Source organism: Malaclemys terrapin, chromosome 18, assembly GCF_027887155.1.
Source record: "Malaclemys terrapin pileata isolate rMalTer1 chromosome 18, rMalTer1.hap1, whole genome shotgun sequence".
Lineage (NCBI taxonomy): Eukaryota > Metazoa > Chordata > Testudines > Emydidae > Malaclemys > Malaclemys terrapin.
Window position 1 is genome coordinate 633,376 of NC_071522.1, and position 20,956 is coordinate 654,331.

The following is a 20,956-nucleotide window of genomic DNA, read 5'->3' on the forward strand; positions in this document are numbered from 1 at the left end:
GACTGATCTAAGGATACTGGAGTCACAGGATGCAGGAAGGTTGGTTGACTATAGGTTAAAAATCAACATCTGGAAATCCATACAGAGCCTGGGACCCAAATACCAAAGAGAAACCTCTCTCTCTCTAGGCCTTACTGCCACATCAAAGATGCTAGAGCTGGAACTGCCTCAGGAGAGAAATGAAGTTGCTGCTAGGAGGGTGTTTGCTGTAGGGAGTCCTAGAGGCTGGAACACACCAACCTCCTTGAATATCCAGAGTCTCACTAGCTAGGATAAACATTTATAAAGGGCTGTAAACCCTCACACTTAGGACAGAAGTCAACCATAAATATTTAAGGTTAGGAATAAATGTATCTTCCTCTGAAGCAGCTGATCTAGCCTCTCTCAGAGATTGGATCCCATGACTGATCCAGTCTGGCAATTTCTATATTCCTAAGAGCAGAAGGAGACACTTACGTGTAGTCCATGTCTTCTGGTCCTGGGAATGGCTCCAGTGGCCAGTTGAAGAAACAGTTGAAGAAAACTAGTCCTGCACAGGATGCCCAGACAATCAGAATGAGGATGAAAGAGACACCAAAGTCATATATAACCTGGAATTCACAACAGAATAATATCATTAGCACATAAGATATCCTATGCTCTAGTGTTTGCTGAAGTAGATTTGGGAGTAAGGTGGAGGGGAAATCATGTGGCATTTAAAAACAAGGTTGCAAGGGAGGGATAGCTCAGTGGTTTGAGCATTGGCCTACTAAACCCAGGGTTGTGAGTTCAACCCTTGAGGGGGCCACTTGGGGATCTGGGGCAAAATCAGTACTTGATCCTGCTAGTGAAGGCAGTGGGCTGGACTCGATGACCTTTCAAGGTCCCTTCCAGTTCTAGGAGATGGGATATCTCCATTATAAAAAAAGGTGACATCTAATGAAGGAAGGAATTCTGTGATATCATGTAAGCACAACAAAAGTTTTGCACAAATTTATGCACACGTCTTGTATAAAGATATCAGTTACAAGAAAACAAGGGGCTTCTGCTGAAATTGAAACCCAGCTCTGTCAGAAACAATACAGTAACTCCTCGCTTAAAATCATCCTGGTTAAGGTCGTTTCATTGCTGATCAATTAGAGAACATGCTCGTTTAAAGTTGCACAATGCTCCCTTTTAACATTGTTTGGCAGCCGCCTGCTTTGTCCAGTGCTTGCAGAAAATGCAGCCCTTTGGAGCTAGATGGTGGGGGCTTAGAACCAGGGTAGACCTGCAGCCCTTCCCCACCCCCACCCCCCATCAGCTCCCCCAAGTTCCCTGTGTGGCAGCCGCCCAGCAGGCTAGCAACTGCTGGGCAGTTCAGCTGTCCCTCCCCCACTGCCATGTGTGCTCCTGCCCTCTGCCTTGGAGCTGCTCCTGGGAGCCTCCTGCTTGCTGTGCAGGGGGGGGGGGGGGCGGAAGGGGAGGCGAGGAGAAGGGGTGCTAATGTCAGGGTGTCCCCTCCCCCCTGCTCCTGTACCCTATCACGACAGGGCTCAGGACCGAGGGAGCTTGCTGGCAGCAGCTACCATCTCAACTTGCTGATCTACTTAAAAAGGCAATATACTTAAAGTGGGGTCAGAGTACTTAAAGGGGCATTGCGCATCTCTCTCAAACACATCGTGTGTGTCTCTGTCTGCCATGCTGTCTCCCCTCCCTCCATTTGTGCTGTCTTGTAGAATATGAGGCTTCATTAACAACGTGTTAACCCTTGAGGGCTCAGCCAAATGCTAGTTCATCATTTAGCAGTAAGGCATCCCCTGGGAAATATCCCACCCTCTGACTTCACCACCGTCACAATCATCATTGCTGTATACAGTATTAAACTGTTTGTTTAAAACTTATACTGTGTTTGTAAAATAGAGTCTTTTGTCTGGCGAAAAAAATTTCCCTGGAACCTAACCCCCCCACCCCCCATTTACATTAATTCTTATGGGAAAATTGGATTTGCTTAAAGTAGCATTTTTCAGGAACATAACCACAATGTTAAGCAAGGAGTTACTGTACAGTCAATGGAGAAGTTACATCTAGATCTTCTTAGGAAACCCATTAGGAACTTTGCTGCATGGCTGGTATAACTTGATCTGACCTACTGTCCAGACCCATAAGAGTCTTGGATTCATATAAGCTAAAACCATATTAATTTTGCCTCTGCGGATGAAGCTATGTATTAAATAGCACAGATATATTGGCTCTCCTTCCCTTTCAGAGCTCTCCACAAAACTCTATAATTAGTCTTATCACTATCTGAAGGTGCACAGCCGCCTCAAGAAAATAATCAAAAGCTGATATTTTATTACGATCGGTCCCATGGATTCCAGAATTTAAATTTTATATTTTTCAACTCCAGAGATTGCTTATATCACTAAAGATGAAAAAATGTTTTTATTTCTTTAACACCACTATAATCCTATGACTTGTGCACTTTTCACTGAAAACCATCTCAGAACTTCTAAAAACCATCCTGGACAGTTTATAGACCTATCTGAGTATCTGGCCTCCATTATCATGGTATCTGAGCACCTCAAAATCTTTAATGTATTTATCCTCCCAACACTCCTGTCAGGCAGGGTAGGGCGATTATCCCTATTTAAAAAAAGGACTTTCCCAAGGTCACACAGGAAGTCTGTGGCACAACAGGGAAATGAACGCAGGTCTCATGTATCCCAGGTTAGTACTCTGTCCACTGGACCATCCTTTCTAATGACCATCATGCAACCTGGAGTCCTAAGACAGCAACATCAGAATTGCTGAGACAAATTTGTCAGAGCTCAGGATTCCACATCCTCACCTTGATTCCAGGAAAAGTGACAGCTGAGGAAGCGTAGGAGCCAATCATCAGAGCAATGAACGTGGAACGAAGATCACCAAACATGTTTGGCAGCTGAAGGGGGGGGGGGGGGGGAGGAAGTGGGAGGAGAAAGAACAAACAAACAAACTTGTTGAAACTGTAATATGGGAAGAAGAAAGTGAAGAACGTTGCTTTGAGAAGTCCCTAGCACCAAAAATGTTTGCCTCTGGATCTAGGAAATGGAAGAAAATGTTAATTATTCAAGAATTTATTTGGCTTTCCACAACAGTACACTGGGATGCAATGAGGCTGTGAAAGTGCCCATCTGCTCTGCTGCCTTTAGTGTTCCCCCTATCAGGGCTTGCCTACACAGGGACGTTTACCAGTATAATTATACCAGTATATCATAAACTGGAAAAAGCACTTTAATTCCAGAATAAGAGTGTCCATACTGGGAATTATAAGTATATCACTATAGTTATACCAGTAAATTTCCCCATGTAGAAAAGCCCTCAGTAACTAGCTTGTAAACCAAAAGAAACATGGCCAGGGCTGCAGCTTTTCTTGCTGCCTTTGGGTGTAGGTCTTCCCCACACATTAATTACCCTCTGCATAAAGGTGTCTGTCCTTAACTCCCCCTCTGCCCACTCTTTTACGCTCCTATTTTCCAACCAGTTTCCATGTCAAACTGTGTGTTCACCACCTTTCTCTACACCTCTGAATTGTATACACCTTGGTCCTGTCTATTAGCTAGAAAAGGGAGATTAATAATGCTCCCAACCTCTAAAACACATAACCCACAGGGTACAGATCTCCACTACTCACTTACCTATTATTTCTCATTCTTCAGCATCCTACCTGCATCATGGTCCCTCAAACTCTAGGGGAGTTATTCCCAGCACTTTCTACAATGCCACAATTGTTCATAGATCATACAGCTAGAAGGGACCACTGATCATCTATTCTGATCTCCTGTATACACAGGCTGTAGGACTTCACTTAATTCCTGTTTGAATTAGAGGATATCTTTTAGAAAGATATGCTATCTTGAGTTAAAAATTGCCAGTGATGGAGAACCCACCACAATCCATGGTAAATTGTTAATCATCACCACTTAACAAAAATGCACTTAATGACAGAAAAGCAAAGAAAATGCAGATGCAACTGCTGCAACACCTTATGCTGATGGGTTTAAGATTCTGCCCACCCTCATCCCAAATCCTACCCTGGATCAGTGTCCTCTAATGTTTTTAGGTTGCCTAGGTACCCAGGTAAAAGGGCATGATCAGTTTATAATTTTTCAGACCTATTTTCTTCAGCAAGTTGCACTGAAGCCCAAGCTCCCATTTCTAACCAGGCCCCAATCTCCCTCTTTGATGGTTCCTGCAAATTCATACATTGCTACAGGTCCTCTTCCATGTTATTAACATACCGCAAATAGCAGCTGGGACAAAGCTCATCATCTTAGCACACAACTGGGCAGGACAAGTCTCCAGATACAATTTACTTTTTTTGAATCTACTTCACAAAATGTGTCCCACTCCAGGAGTAGCGGGAAGAGTGTAAATTGGGACAGAAGAAAAAAATATCTTCTCTAAAAGAGCCATGGAGAAGAAACACCACCAATATTTTAAATAGCCAGAAAGGGAGGAGTCCCCATTACTAATAACCTGTGAGCTTGGATTCAAAAAAAGAATCACTCAAATCAGAGGGGTGCTGGGAAGTCTCTAAAATTGGTTCTTTCCTGCAGCTTATAAACAGGCAGAACTTCTGCACCAAGTAGAGCGGCTTTTCCAATTTTCATCTCAAAATGAGTTCAGAGATTAAAATGGCATCATTAACATGTTAAACAGAGGCCTTAGCTGACACCCACAGACACATACAGTTGTCCACATCTAAGACTGATAAATAAAGCAATATTATTATTTTATTTGCTGTTTATGGACCTTGCTGAGCTGGGAAAAATTAGCTGGTCTCTTCAGATTCAGTCTCTCACATACACGTGCTACAATAGGAAAACAAATCAATTTTTCCCAGTAATAAAGCAGGCATGCCAGTCTGTGCCAAGGCAGGATCTCCTGCCTGTTTACATTCTGAAGTACTCCTGTAAGTGTTTCTCAGTCAGGAACGCTCTGGAAGTTTCATCTGGCTCAGTTATTTGTCATGGTTATTTCTCATTACAAACTTTCGTATGGAATGCATCTCAGGTCTTTGAATCATCCCAGAGCAGGAGCAGCAGTTATGATATTTAGAGATTTAGGCCAGGCCTATATTATCACTTACTTTGGTATAGCTTACGTTGCTCAGTGAATAAGCCATTTCCCTGAGCGACGTAAATTACACCGACCTAAGCACCTGTGTGAACAGAGCTATGTCGGTGGGAGAAGCTACCACCTCTCATGGAGGTGGATTTATTATGTTGATGGAAGAGCTCTCTCCCGTCAGCATAGAGCAGTAATCTCCCACCTTTTTACGCACAAGATCACTTTTAATTTAAGTGCAACCCAGGATCTACCCCACCCCTTCCCCAAGGCCCCGCCCTGCTCACTCTATCCCCCCACCCTCCGTCTCTCGCTCTCCCCTACCCTCACTTTCACCGGGCTGGAGCAGGGGGTTGGGGTTCGGGAGGGGGGTGCAGGCTCTGGGCTGAGGCCGAGGGGTTCGGAGTGTGGGAGGGAGTTCTAGGTGGAGCCAGGGGCAGGGGGTTGGGGTGCAGGAAGGGGTATGGGGTGTTGGCTCTGGGAGAGGGCTCAGGGCTGGAGGTTTGGGGTACAGGAGGGGGCTCAGGGCTGGGGGTTGGGGTGTGGGAGGGGTGCAGGCTCTGGGATCCCACCAGGCAGCACTTACCTCGAGCAGCTACCGGTTGCTGGTGCAGCGGAGCGAAGGCAGGCTCCCTGCCTGCCCTGGCCCCATTGCTCCCAGAAGCAGCCAGCACGTCCCTATGGCCCCTGGCAGCACTGCCCCTAAAGACCCCATTGACCGCTGTTCCCTGTTCCCAGCCAACGCGAGCTGTAGGGACGGTGCTTGCAGGCAGGAGCAGTGCATGGAGACTCCTACCGCCCCCCAGGGGCATGCTGGCCGCTTCTGGGAGCAGTGTGAGGCCAGGGCAGGCAGGGAGCCTGCCTTAGCCCTGCTGCACCGCCAGACTTTAGTGACCAGAGATTGCGATTGACTGTCAGAGGCTCCAGGATTGACCAGTCGATCGCGATCTATGGGTTGGTGACCACTGGCAAAGAGCATCTTCACCAGACGTGCTGCAGCTGCGCCATGTAGCACTTGTAGTGTGGCTAGCCTTCCTCTACTTTGGGGAGCCCTGAGAAAACAACTTGGCGGCAGCAGGGTATGCTGCAATGTTCTACAGTAGGACATGCAGACACCCAGATACCTGCATCCAGAACAGCTGTCTTAGGGAGGTGTGCATTGGAAACATAAAGCAATCTCTTCCCTGGCATGAAATTCCAACTCTGGGTGTGGTGGCCTAAATCTGCACCACAACACAACACTTGTCACACTGTAACCTCTCTGTCTTACTCTAGAAAGAAGCTGGTCTTTGTCACCAGCCAGGGAATTCAGCTTCTGTTTATTTAAACTCAGTAATACCCTAAACCTAAATAAGCCTACAGAATTACAACAGCTGCTGGGGGAAGGGCTTGGAGCAGGGCAAGTACTCCACAAACACAGCTGCTTCATGGCTTGGTTTTCTTTCAAAGCCACAGAGATCACACAAAGAGCCTTTTTCACACAGCGTAGAAGCAAGACTCAAGCCTAGGTGACACTTCAGCCATAGTGGTTGGTGGCAATTTTTAGTAATGTGCCTGAAGATGCAAAAAAAATAGCCTTTGCCATCACATCCAAGTCTTTTTATGGCAAGGAGGGAAGGCAGGACCTGTGCTCCTCTCCGCATTAGGGCAGAATTTTGAGAAAGGCTCACTTTCCAAAGAACACCGCTCCCATTTAGATACTAAAATAAACAGCTGATTTTCAAAAGAGTTCAGCATATTTGGACGAACTCTCTAGAAAACCTGGCCCCAACTGTTGGCCCTGACCACCTGATTATCTGAACCTGAGATTTGGGGGGAGGGGACGAGAAGAGGGGGACTGGGGAGGGGAAGGAAGAACTGATCCTAGAAGGAAAACCTTCAAAATAGACCAGGAAAAGGGCACTTGTGCTATCCTCCTTCCATATCCTGTTTCCCCATCAGTGTTGCCAACTCTTGATGTTAGGTGTTTTTCTTAAAGCTCCAGCTACTAGGAACAGGCAGTTACACAATCAGGAGCTTTCATTATTTAAAAGAAATAAAATTATTTTCTAGCTCTCATGGTTGCAGAAGAGACTTGAAAAAGTGAACCATAAAAAGGCAGACAGACCCAAAATTTTATTATTTTTCACATATTTTCAAGGCTATAAGGGACAGTTTCATCTAGTCTGATCTCCTGCATAACAGGCCAGAGAATTTCATCCAGCACTTTCTGCATCAAGCCCTAAATTCTGGCTGAGTTACAGCACATCTTAGAAAGAAAGAATCTTGATTTAAAAAAAAGAACAGGAGTACTTGTGGCACCTTAGAGACTAACAAATTTATTAGAGCATAAGCTTTCGTGGACTACAGCCCACTTCTTCGGATGCATATGCATATGCATCCGAAGAAGTGGGCTGTAGTCCACGAAAGCTTATGCTCTAATAAATTTGTTAGTCTCTAAGGTGCCACAAGTACTCCTGTTCTTTTTGCGGATACAGACTAACACGGCTGTTACTCTGAAACCAATCTTGATTTAAAGATTCCAAGTGACAGAGAATCCACCACATTGCAAAGTAAATCACCCTCACCATTAACATTTCGCACCTGATTTCTAATCTGGATTTGTGCAGCGTCTCAGCTTCCAGCCACTGGATTTTGTTATGCATTTTCTGCAAGATTGAAGGACCCTCCACTATCAGAAATACTTTCCTCACATAGATACGAATGACAGCGATCATGTCACCTCTTTACCTTCTCTTGGATAAGCTAAATATGTTGAGCTTCTCCCATCATACAAGAGAGTTTCCAGATCCAGAATCATTCTTGTACCTCATTTCTAAACCCTTTCTAATCCTGATGTGTGGATACCCAAACTGGGCACAGTATTCCAGTCACGGTCTCACTGATGCTGTATGCAGTGGCAAAAGCCACCTACCTACTCCTATACTACACTCCTCTGCTTAAGCAACCAACGATTGTGCCTCTTAGCACTGAGAGCCCATATTCAGCCAGTTGCCACCATGACCTCTATGTCCCTTTAAGAGTAACCACTTTTCAAGATGTAGTCCCTATTCTGTATATGTGACCTTATGATTAAAGGCTGACATGTTTTGAATGCTTGGGGTTGCAATACTGAGACTTCTCCATGTAAAGATGAGCTACAAATAAAAAGAAAGAAAAGCATGTTTGGGTCTTCTTGCATCCTCATAGTATAGGAATGTGGCAGGACAGGGTTGTGTATGCTTGGGTTTTAGGGTAATTTTTTTCTTTTATTTATTTATTTTTTTAAATTAGAAATAAAAGCTCTGACTTCCTGGTTTTTGCTGGGACGACTGGAGAGAATTAGTGAGAAATCCCAAGAGACTGAAATCTGAGCATCTGGGAAAAGGCATTTTAGTCAATGTCTAAACTTGGTTTTCTGTTAATAGCTATTTAATTTGAACTCCTTCCAAGCCCATGGGAAATGTTCACTATGAAAGTATCATTTCATCAAGGCCAGGGGAAGTTCCAGTTCCACTTCTCCAGAAAAAAACCCCAACAACTTGATATTCTGAATACTGCTTAGTAATAAAGACACACTACAAGGCTGCCCTTCCCCATGACAGAACAGCAGCAAGAGGCACAAGCTTGTTTTCTATCCTAGTCTCATTTTAAAATGCAGCTATTTTTCTTCTTGATGCTCCCTGCTAGAATCTAGAAAAGACCCTCTATGGTAATTTATCACATATGTTTATCTCTCTGGGCAGAGTACTTGGGCTGGAGCTCCCTGTGCTCTTAGGTTCCTGTATGTGGTCTGGTCAGCCACCAGCACAGATTGCTCTGTGTCCATTTACAAATGCCTGCTTACGATGGCTAAGTCCCAGTCGCTCGCTGGAGATCTCTGCATTGCACTGGAACAGGCAGAGTCTGTCTGACCACCTTCCCAGAACTGAGGACACCATCACCAGCCATTGCTGCCCTCCCGCTCTCCGCCCCAACCTGTCAGTCCTGCAGCTCAGGACATCCAGGAAACAGGGATTGAGCAGGCTCGGACATTAGCTTATCAGGCACTATCCAGCTGCCCTTTGTGTATTACATCCCAAGGCTTTGTAACAAAGAAGGCTTCAGAATTAGGAGACAAATTTCATACACAGGGTCCCCCATCTTATCCCCCTTTGCCCTGACACAGCTGTTCATATGCACCATCCTTCCTCAAGCATCATGGACAAGCTTCACCCTCTACCACAGCTGACAGGTAGGACCAACTCACTTCTCCAGGACTAAGGGTAGCAAGGAGGGTGCCTGACCCACACACATTTGAGGACAGATAGTATCTTTATGCACCCAGGTGGGGTTCCACCCATTGGCTGGAGTCGATAAGGGTGGAGCCACAACCCGAGCAAACAAGCAACTCATAGCTCAATACCTGTGACCCATCTTGTAAGGGTTGGAAACCTCATCAGCATCAGCCACAAAGGATCCACTCCTTTGAGCAGCTAGAGTCTGAATAAAAACCTCATCTTGCCAAGTTTCCATCCACTGCCTTTTTAAGTTATAAAAATAAAGTAGCAACCTTCACCAGAACTCTGGCTGCACAGAATTAGCGCTCGCAGCAGAGGGTGAGGCCCCTAGAATTTGCACTCCCAACCAAAGCAGCACTACACGTCATTGCAATTGGAGGAGGAGGTGAAGTCACTGTTTTTTTCCTCAGGACTTACATACACAAACATCTGCACACTCAGCAGTTAGTGCCTATACCAGCCAGAATGGGCTCCTCATACCACATTAAATTTATTAGGACTGGAGACATTAGTGCAGCAGCATCTGGACTTCGGGCAATGAATGTCAAGTTCTTCAGGTCTCCTTACCTAAAGCTCATTTCAGTCTCATTGTTTCCGGCTCACCTCTAAATTCCCTTCTCATTATGTAAAGTATCTACACTGTGTATGTAACATCCACACTGCCCCAGAGCAGGAGGCATCCCCTGGTACCTGCAATACCTATATGCACAGCATTAATGCTCATGCGTAACTATTACATGCCCAAAAAAGAATTTATGCAGGCAAATCAGCCTGATGTCTAACTCCCCGAGCTATGCATGGAAATGCAAGTTTGGGGGCATAAAGACACTGGTGCAAAGTTAGAGACAAGTTTTGAAACGCTGGACCTGTGGCCACAACATGGGTCTCCTGCTGAGATAAACTGTCATACAAAAGAACTCTGAAGACCACTGCCCAAGTCACAACTCTGGGTGCAAGCTCAGTCCAGACGGGTACTGGCAATCACACAGGTTTACTAACAGTTACTTTTAGAACTGTTTCAGATTCTAATCTTTATTCTTATGAGGCTTTACCTTCACCTCTGAAGACCAGATTCCTTATTGCTTCTGTTCTCATTTGCAGTGATGAAGGTATTAATAGGCTGCTGTATTTCTCTTTCTATGAAAAGCTTTAGACACATGAAATGCTCACTTGCTGTATTGTAGAGTGGCAACACCAAGCAGAAAAGTATCCTATTACCTGCAATTCATAAGTCTCAGAGCACATCCACTTGCAACCATGACATTCATATCTAAGCGCCTATAGCATTCCCCAGTGCTCTGACATTGCATCACAGACCTAGCCCCACTTACGAGTGAAAGTGGATTCTGCTCTAGATAAGACTCAGAGCTGCAGACCACTCTCATGCACCCTCTAAGAGTACTTTGAATTTGGCCATGTGGGGAGGAACTTGAAAGAAGCAGAGGAGTGCATAAGGGAGACCTGCTGTCAGCCTACCTGTGTGGCAGCTCGGTTTATTATTACCGAAGTGCACTGCAATAAGTCTGAGCTCAGCTGCCAGAGAGGAGCACAGCTCCTGCAGTTCTCCCCAGGCCTCACCCAGTTACATTATTTCAGTATAAGAGGGACCATGTGTGGAATTTTCATTGCTAGTCAGACAGAACGTCAGGAAAGACACAGTTAAAGATGCCTGCATACGGGGGCTCTGCCTTCTCCACACACAGCCTCTCCCATATAGTATGCGACCTCCATCTCCTCCTTCAGATCCTACAATCTCTCCAATAGCGACCCAGATAAACACAAAGTTAGAAAGCCACCACCCTTGACACTAACATGATATGAGTCACCTTAGTAGCCTCACAGGCTTATTCATGGGCCCCTCCTAGCTGTTTGTCTCCTTATGTTCTGCCTGTGTCATACTCCATTTACCCTGCACACTCGTTGGGTCCAGGGCCACAGGCAAGGTTTTCAGATAATTTAGAAGCCTGGCTTTATACACATTTTTTTAAACTTTTGGACTCTAACTTTACTTGCTATCTAAAGCAGCTGCCACAATTCTGACATTACAATACATACAACAGCCTCCAAATTCAGCCTCTGCCCATGACAATTCACAGGAACTCGCCTGTGTGTAACCCACAGATTAGAGAGAAATTTAGAAACAAGGCGAAAGTGAGCTGGATCCGAACAGGTGATACAACGGCTTAGCAAGCTGCTTTCTGAGAGATGTTCAACTCGGAACACCTAGTTCCAGCCACACGAACAAGGGTAAGAGTAATGAGGTGAAAAAATCAATTCTGCTGCATCTGCTCCCATCTCTAAGCAACAAGAGCCCCAAAATGCAGAGAGGCAGCAGACTTAGTCACTGGTCGATGTTTGTGCTCCAGTCAATGGACTGAGTAAACAGACATAAGTACGCTGCACAGATGGAGCTGGGCTGGGCACATTTGAACAGCTCAGCACTTCCAAGAAAAAGTCTGTCAGCACCTTGGAGTAATTCTCATCCATATAAAAGGGCAAAGCCCGTTGTGCCAAGGAACTCTCCTTCCCTATCTAAGGAGAAAAAAAAGTCACCCAGCCATGCTCAAAAGGAACTGGTTTGTACCAGTACTTGTCCCCCACCTCAGAACAGCCTATGCTGTTAATTGCTTGTTGGTGGTCAATGCAGCACTACAAACAGTAGTATCTGCCATTTACAAAAGAACAGTACTTCCCCACCTTCCTGCCCAAGATTTCACTACATCCTTCAGCTTTCAAGAGCCTTGTGCCCCTCCACTTTCTCCTAAGAGTAAGCTAGAGCTAAATTCAATGCATTACATGTGGGCTCTGCTTCAGTCAGCTGCATTGCACATGTGTAAGTGAATGCAGAATCTGGCTCAAAGTACGGAAAAGAGCCTTCGCTTCCCTCTCACCAACTATCCCCACTGGTAAGGGACAGGTGAGCCCTGGGCTAACCATCCAATATCAAGCTTTTCAAATAGAAGAATCATAGGCCAACTACCCCATTCGTATCAAAAATACAGGTGAGCATGAATCTGTTCAACTCAGCAAACGAAGGATCCATTTGGCACCTTCCTGCCAGTTCAGCTCACCAGCTATATCAGGGGTTCTCAAACTGGGGTCGTGACCCCTCAGGGGGTTGTAAGGTTATTACATGGGGGTCACAAGTGGTTACCCTTCACCTCCAAACCCCGTTTTGCCTCCAGCTTAAATGTGTTTTTAATTTATAAGGGTGGGGGGGCTCTCTGTGTGAAAGCGGTCACCAATACAAAAGTTTGAGAATCACTGAGCTAGATAAGGGGGAAATAAGATCTCCCTATTCCCTATATATGGGGCCTTGCAAAGAGTTGTGGGGTGGAGGCCAAAGAGGATAAATGAAGGGAGGGCAGATTCACAATTGCTCACGTAATAACTCTCTTCACTTACCGTAAGTGAGGTAAAGGTCATGCACATTCCACCAAAGCCATTCAGAGACAGTGAGATGAAGATCAGCACTGACAGTGCTGCAGTGGAAAAACAAGAGCATTTACTGGATGGAATCACAGTGTCCCCAAAAATCCTGGTTCCAACAAGTAGAATTTTGGCAAGGACTGAGCCAATGCCCTGCACAGAATGAAAGATTCCTTCCAAACTGGCTCATTCTAGCTCCACACTGTTCATTCTAAGCCAAGGTCACAGGGAAAGACGTTCAGGTACTAGGAGAATCAGAATTCAGTGTGGGCATCAGTTTGTAGAGCCATGGACACTAGTTTTTTCTCTGGGATGTGTGGGAGTCCAAGGTCTCTTCTCCTCCCGCCCCTCTGAACTATCTCATTGGTCAGCATTGGTCTCAAAAGAAAAATTTACTTTTTAGAACTGGGCTCCAGGGACCACCTCACTATCTCAGCTAGAGGATACGGCTATATTTATCCTGGGGCTGGGGAAGCCCTGAACAGTCAGCATTGGTTACTGCCCACCTCTTAATTCTGGAGGAACCTTTCAACTTTTTTTTCTTAAAATTTCTCACTGTGAGCTCACCACTGCTGAGGCACCTTTACTCTGGCAAAAGAGTGAAGCTGGGAAAGAGACAGCTGCCTCAAAGCCACCGTTGATACTGCTAAGCAAGGGACTGTACAAGCAGCACACCCAAAATCTTCCCTCTGGAGACCAAGCTTAATGCCCCTCAACACACCATGGGGCTCTGTATCTCACTTGTCACTGGCAGACCTGGTCTGCAGTGCAAGATTATTATACTTTATACGTGATACAAAGCAGGTGGCAGTTTTTTTTAACTTTTTGCTCACAGGATTCTTGCAGTATGGGACCCTGGCTGCATTCCCATCAGTGCTTGCAAGAGGAGCTGGGCCTGCCTTTGAGCCCCTGCACCCTCCCAGTGGCAATAAGCAAAGTTTGTGCTGTACTTCTTGGGGGTGATCTCTTTAGCTCGCTGAGGACACTATAATCAGAGTATGTGCCCTTATTTTAGTGTTCTCTGCACACTACAGCCCCCAGTTACTAGCTGAACCTTTCAAAAAGTATAACAACCCCAAGGCCCTTTCAATAGAGTCCACAGAGCTCAGTACTTACAATTTGGGTTACTAGCTCCATATGCAATCATCACACAGGACACAGCAAAGCAGGCACTGAAACAGAATTGAAGCCTTTAACCACATGTAAGAAAGCCTACTATAGATAAGTTACACTGTCTCCGCAGTCTCAGTGCCTGGCTAAGGCGGAGACTTTGAGAGTTAATTGGCTGAAGCAGAATCTGGATAAGATGGAAGGGATGCCGATGGTTTGGAGACAAAAAATCTAGAGTAATAGGTGAAAGTTCTACATGCACCTTCCATGGGTATTGAAGAGTCAACCCTTCCCAATGCAAAACTCAAACTGGAGGTCGTAACAGGTTCTGAATTTTCAGGCAGTGTCAGTGTCCCATCATCTGCATAAGACAAGGAGACTGCAACCACCTTCCCCTATGACATGGCCCTACTCACATCTATCCAGACGTCAGTCACCTCTAGGCTGGTTTACTGTAAAGCAGCAGTTTGTATGAAGAGCATTCAGAGCCTTCACCTGCCCACCTCCCAAGTGAGGCAGGTCAATGAGCACAAATACCTGCCCTCAGTGCTTAGCACATGGTACTGGCTCAGTTCCAGGTGCAATTCACATAGTTAGAATATTTACAGATCTAGACAGTCTGGAACCCAGTTACCCAATAAACCACTTCTCCCCTGCATTCTATCACAGCAGCTGTTAATACCAACTCCACGTGGTAATTTGAGACAGGAAGTGATGCATATATTCCTTTGCCACTTGAAAGCACAAGGGAAGCTTTAGACAGGCAATACGCAATTAACTCTGGAGTAAATGGGGTAACATCCAGTTCTTGCAAGTCATGTGGGATGGGATAATTTAGTAACCACAAGCAAGACAGACCTTGTTTTCTTGTGTAATATAGCACCTTCAGCAGTACTGTGCCACTAGCACCATGGTGGGGCATTGACTTAGTATCAGCTTGACTCCCATCCCTACTGACACAGTGGAATAGTTCTGCTCTCCCCCCAGAACCTTGTTTCCCAGGGAATTCAGAAGTCAGAGACTCTAGGAACATGGATGCAAGTCCCATCCCCTTCTCCTTGTAGGGAGATTTAAATGAGTTCACCTGTCAGCCTCAACCCTACCCTGTTCATGGCTGATGGAGCTCTGGGAGATTTCCAGTCCAGTCCAACAGCAGACAGGCTTTTCCCCCCCGGGTATCCATTTTACAAAGACAACAATAGTGGTCAGATACCATGGAGATGAGATCCCCTGATGATAGGCATGAAACGAGAACCTGAGTAGAATGAGCTGCTTGCCATAAACTATTGAACTGAGGACTAAGCATAACCTCTGACTCAACATTAACTTCTAGTTTTGAAACAGTTGGTAGGCTTCATGACACCAACCTGCCAAGCAGACGCAGTTTGCGAGGGCCATATTTGTCCATGACAATCCCAAGAGGCAGAGTGATTGCACTCAGCAAGAAGGATCCAACGGTAAAAGCCAGGTTCAGCATTTCATCCTGCTCCGGGCAGATGTGCCACCCATTGATCCGAATCACAGCCTCCTGCTCTGTCCTGTTGCCATGCGCGAAGCTGGTGGTAAAATTCTCTATATGGGATAAAAGAGAAACATTATAGTGTAGTGAGGAAGACACCACATTAAACCCAGTTACAAAAAGAGGGGCAGGTAGAACAGCCCTGCACACAGGCTGTTGCAACAAAAGGCACAGATCACAATTACCTAGATACACAGACAATTTACCAATCTTAATCCAGAATAAAAGGTGTGCACACACAGATTTGCACCAAGATTACCAGAGGTGTGAATTACAACCCATACAATTATTTCTGTTCTAGTCACTGTGTAGACAAGCCCTCAGTCTAGAACAGGGGTCGGCAACCTTTCAGAAGTGGTGTGCCGAGTCTTCATTTATTCCATCTAATTTAAGGTTTCGCGTGCCAGTAATACATTTTAACATTTTTAGAAGGTCTCTTTCTAGGAATCTATAATATAACTAAACTATTATTTTATGTAAAGTAAATAAGGTTTTTTAAATGGTTAAGAAGCTTTATTTAAAAATTAAATTAAAATGCAGAGCCCCCCGGACCGCTGGCCAGGACCAGGGCAGTGTGAGTGCCACTGAAAATCAGCTCACGTGCCGCCTTCGGCATGAGTGCCATAGGTTGCCTACCCCTGGTCTAGAACAATCATTTGAAAGCCTGACATTCAGATGAGCTATGTCACCTCAACTCCCTGCACTGTGATAGGAGCAGTTTAAGAACAGCGCCTAGTCCCAATAGATGAATCTCTAGTTTTAGGCCTGACTCGCCAAGATGGTGATTTAACAGCCTCCAAGACCACTTATTCCATTGCCCCAATTGTTCTTCTAGTTATGAACCTTCCAAGCTCCCTGGATGACAGGGAAGGATGGCTCATCTGGGTTCTCTATATACCTGTAGATAGTTCTCCTTTCCCCAGACTTTAAAATTTCAATTCTCTTAACTCCCAAATTGTATTGTCCAAAACATTGATCGTATTTCTTTCTTGATTTTTTTTTTTTTTTTTTTTTTGCCTTCAGGTGAAGAATGCCAGCTGCAAACTCCCCTATAGAAATAGAATGAAGTTTGTTATTTATCTTACACAAAATGGCAACTATGGAATCAGGGCAGTTTGAAAAGGAGTTCAACATAAGCTCATCTCTGTTTATGTTAGTAGTTTCACTGCCTCTTGTCAGGTCTTTCATTCTCTTGCAACAACTTCCCAGAAAGTTCTAAAAAGAAAGCGTGCTGCATTCATTTTCATTAACATATAGAAGGAGTGCATCAGCAATTTATATTTCTATTTTCTGGCAGTATCAATTTTCAAGTCAAGTAAGCTTTGTTGGCATGACAAGGGACTTGGTCTTTCCCCAGCTGGAGAAAATCAATGTCATATAGAACTTTTCTATGGTATTTAATAACAAACTGTTTTAATGATAGTAAATATTGCCAAATACAGCTGACAAAGTTTAACATTCACAAGTTTAGAGATTTTTTTTTATGCACGAGTATATATGAGAATGGTGCCCAAAACTGAACTCATTACTTAAGTGAGATCTAAACAGCGCCAAGAAGAAACGAATCATCTTGTGTGAGAGACAGCTGAATAGGACATTTGCCTTTTTGTTCAGCATTACCAAATCTAGGTCTTTCATCATTCTCTCTAATCCTAGTGGTCCCACTGCCCGGCAACCCTGCATGTCAGGCTTTAGAATATTTCCCTCTTATCAGAACCTCTATACCTTTAGAGAATGTAGTTATTGAGTTCAAACTAGTTCTATAAGTCTGAGCTATGGTTTTAGTTTCATCTGCCAACATGATTACTCCCAGCTTTGTATCAACTGGAAATAAACTCTGCTCTACCCTCCAGGTTTCAAATACCTACAGATACTCAGTGACACCAATATTTGGTGACTGGGAAAGTGCCTTCTACATGCACATACCTAATATACAAGCACAGGTGCTCCACATACCCCCCAGAAGTATTGGAGTTTTTCCTACCTTTTTTCATCTAGGTTCTCTCATTAGCACTTTCACTAATGGGGTCTCAGGCTTCCCCTGGCAAGGAACAACAAGTTTTGACCTATTCTTCCCCTTTGTTATTCATGCCAATATTTATAAGCCTTTATCCTGCCCCCCCTGTTGCCTGTTTTCCATGTCTTCATGTCCAGTTCCTTTGTCCACATGACCCATTGTGTGTTTTTGGGCCTATCAGCATCCATTCTATGGCTTGGTCTACACTACCCCCCCCAATTCGAACTAAGGTACGCAACTTCAGCTACGTGAATAACGTAGCTGAAGTCGAAGTACCTTAGTTCGAACTTACCTTGGTCCACACGCGGCAGGCAGGCTCCCCCGTCGACTCCGCGGTACTCCTCTCGCCGAGCTGGAGTACCGCAGTCGACAGCGAGCACTTCCGGGTTCGACTTATCGCGTCCAGACTAGACGCGATAAGTCGAACCCAGAACTTCGATTTCCAGCCGTCGAACTACCTGGTAAGTGTAGCCAAGGCCTACAAGTGCAGAATGGAGAAGTGGTGGATTGCTGCTGGAGCACTGTGATTACATCTGATGCAGAGAAATCACCCCCTCATTTGAGGTGTTCATCACAAAAGATTTTCAGATTCGGTGCAAATACTGCAGACCGGCTCCAAGTCCTACCAGACTCCCATCTCCTGGATCTCACGGTATTTTAATAAACTGTAAGCCTTACAACACTCCTGTGAGGGAGGCAAGGGATACACAGGGGTCACTTCACCCAGAGCCTCAATGCTTTGGGCTATTCGCAGAGATAAGGCCATAGGAAACAGATGTGGGTGAAAGGTTAAACTCAGACAAACAAGAATTAGACAAAACAGAAATGAATTCCCTGTGTCAGCACTCTATTAAGATAGCTGCAGTGCTTAGTTGTGGGCTAGGAGGGAGGGTGGGAGAAACACTGGCAATGCAGTGACCTTATAACTTTTGATTGTGTGTGTGTCAAACAGTCAGGGAACTCTCCTCAGGAGAAAAAGAAAACAGAACAGGCAATACTTTAAGGATGGTTCATTCATTGTTGTTGTAAGGGTAAACACTAATAACATTACAACACGGATCCTCATCATGCACGCCAATGAGAGGGACACAAGTGTGAAGGGCAGACACAAAGAGGGCAGCAATCTGGGGCACAGTCTTGGAAACAGTGGCCAGAATCCCGCTGAGATTAAACAGACTCTGTGCAGGTCACTCGTCCAGAAATGTTCGGGAGCAGGGGTGCTTCACTTCAATTTGTGTCTCAGTAAATCTTCTGGTTTTGTGTCCGTCTCAGAGGAAGACCCTGCTGAGGATACCATGTAGAAACTAAGACACCACCTTATTGCAGAAACACAGGAATTGCCCAGAGCAATGAAAGAAAACCCAACAAAGTAAAATCAAAGTTGTTTAACTAGGGGCTCTGCCCCTAGTTATTCCCTGACTCTTTCAATGGTTTCTACACACAAAAAAATAGACGAGTATATACAGTATATGCATGTCAATCTGAAGGCTTTCCATTTGGGAGAGTAAATTGAATAACGAGAGCCCCAGATGCACTGTACCCCTGCGAACTCTCACACTCAGTCAACAGATAGGAATTAGCAACATCACATGACAGGGAGCTAGGATGAGCTTACCCTGAATAGAACCTGGATATTTACTTTTAGGTACCTGGCTACAGCAAATACTCCAATTCTCACTCAGACACAGCTCACATCCTGATGTAGACCATTGTGTGGCACTATCAGTGCTAGTCTCGATCTCTTGTGAGACTCTACAGAGAAGAAGGGTCCTCTGGTCTGACAACACCATCCTTTCTGAATTCTTCAGCCAGATCCCATTTGTAAACAACATTTTAGGGTGTTCCTGAGCATGAAGTGCCAAGAAGGCTAACGGCATTTTGGGCTGTATAAGTAGGGGCATTGCCAGCAGATCGAGGAACGTGATCGTTCCCCTTTATTCGACATTGGTGAGGCCTCATCTGGAATACTGTGTCCAGTTTTGGGCCCCACACTACAAGAAGGATGTGGAAAAATTGGAAAGAGTCCAACGGAGGGCAACAAAAATGATTAGGGGGCTGGAGCACATGACTTATGAGGAGAGGCTGAGGGAACTGGATTGTTTAGTCTCCAGAAGAGAAGAATGAGGGGGGATTTGATAGCAGCCTTCAACTACCTGAAGGGGGGTTCCAAAAAGGATGGAGCTCGGCTGTTCTCAGTGGTGGCAGATGACAGAACAAGGAGCAATGGTCTCAAGTTGCAGTGGGGGAGGTCCAGGTTGGATATTAGGAAAAACTATTTCACTAGGAGGGTGGTGAAACACTGGAATGCGTTACCTAGGGAGGTGGTGGAGTCTCCTTCCTTGGAGGTTTTTAAGGTCAGGCTTGACAAAGCCCTGGCTGGGATGATTTAGTTGGGAATTGGTCCTGCTTTGAGCAGGGGGTTGGACTAGATGACCTCTTGAGGTCCCTTCCAACCCTGATATACTATTATTCTATGATTCTAAGTGCAGGAAGCTACAGTTTGAGTATATCAGAACAGAGATGTGGCCTGAACTCTGCTACACACTAGAGTAGTTTCAGATCCTTGTTAAACAGAAACAACTAGCTAGTATCAGCAATAATGAGATGACTCATTGCAGCCAACAGTTATTCCATTTACAGAACCTCCAATACCAGCTGCAGAACAGTTAGCAGCCTCACAGCCTAAGAACCAGCTCAAATTATTTAAACTCTTCAAGGATGAGGGAACTCAGGTGCAACAAAAGCCCTGCAGGGCCCATCAGAATTTGGTCGTTTCTGGACCTGCATTCCCCTTCCCACCACAAAAAAAAAAAACAAAAAAAAACAAAAAACAGCATGTGGTTCCCTAGACCAAAAGTTAAGTATTCCATAAGAAGGTCATTCATTAACCGCCCTTTGCTGACTTCTATGCATCCTAAGCAAACAGTACACCAGGGATGAACTTGGCCCTCCTAACAATGGTAACTGCCATCTTAAATCTTTTGGGTCAGGATAGATTCAAGCAATCTAGTTTAGAATTCTTGGTGGGGAGAGGGCGGGGGGGGGGGCGGGGGAGGAGAACTGGAGGCAGGGAGAAAAGACAACAGCTGGGAGATGGAGGGTTCCAACACATGCAGACTTTCTAATCTGAGATTTCTTTTGCAACACATACTTATAAACACGTCAGGTGCCCAACCGTCTCTCATTTCCGTTTTTTACTTCCCATATTTTCTTTGATTTCTCAGACACCCCATATAGAAAACTAGAGTGAAGGGACTGTGTATGGGTGAACAACTGACTTGCAATACACGGGTTTCCTATGCCCATAAGAATTTGGCTTATCTTTTTAGTATTTTATGCATTACACCCTAAATTTAGTTTGTGTTCCAACCCATTCCGTGCACTGTCGGCTTATACCATTATGATGAACTTCCAGTTGATGGAATTTCCCTCCACCTGGATATTCAGACTTTCAAAGTTAAATTTTAAAAACTCCCTCCCACCCCGCCAGTATGATCTTGTGTTGCTGAGACAGTTACATGGTACCAACACCTTCTCCATAGCACTGTGATT

General features: G+C 45.0%; 1 protein-coding gene across 1 annotated transcript in view; it reads right to left on the minus strand.

Annotated features, from left to right (window-relative positions):
* SLC43A2 (solute carrier family 43 member 2) overlaps nucleotides 1–20,956 on the minus strand; it is a 47,302-nt gene that overhangs the window by 17,572 nt on the left and 8,774 nt on the right. The window contains exons 3-7 of the mRNA XM_054008174.1: nucleotides 15,236–15,440; nucleotides 13,875–13,930; nucleotides 12,735–12,811; nucleotides 2,810–2,902; nucleotides 457–590 (exon numbers count right to left, since the gene is read on the minus strand). Of these exons, the coding sequence (XP_053864149.1) occupies nucleotides 457–590; nucleotides 2,810–2,902; nucleotides 12,735–12,811; nucleotides 13,875–13,930; nucleotides 15,236–15,440 (565 nt within the window). The remainder of the gene's footprint in view (nucleotides 1–456; nucleotides 591–2,809; nucleotides 2,903–12,734; nucleotides 12,812–13,874; nucleotides 13,931–15,235; nucleotides 15,441–20,956) is intronic.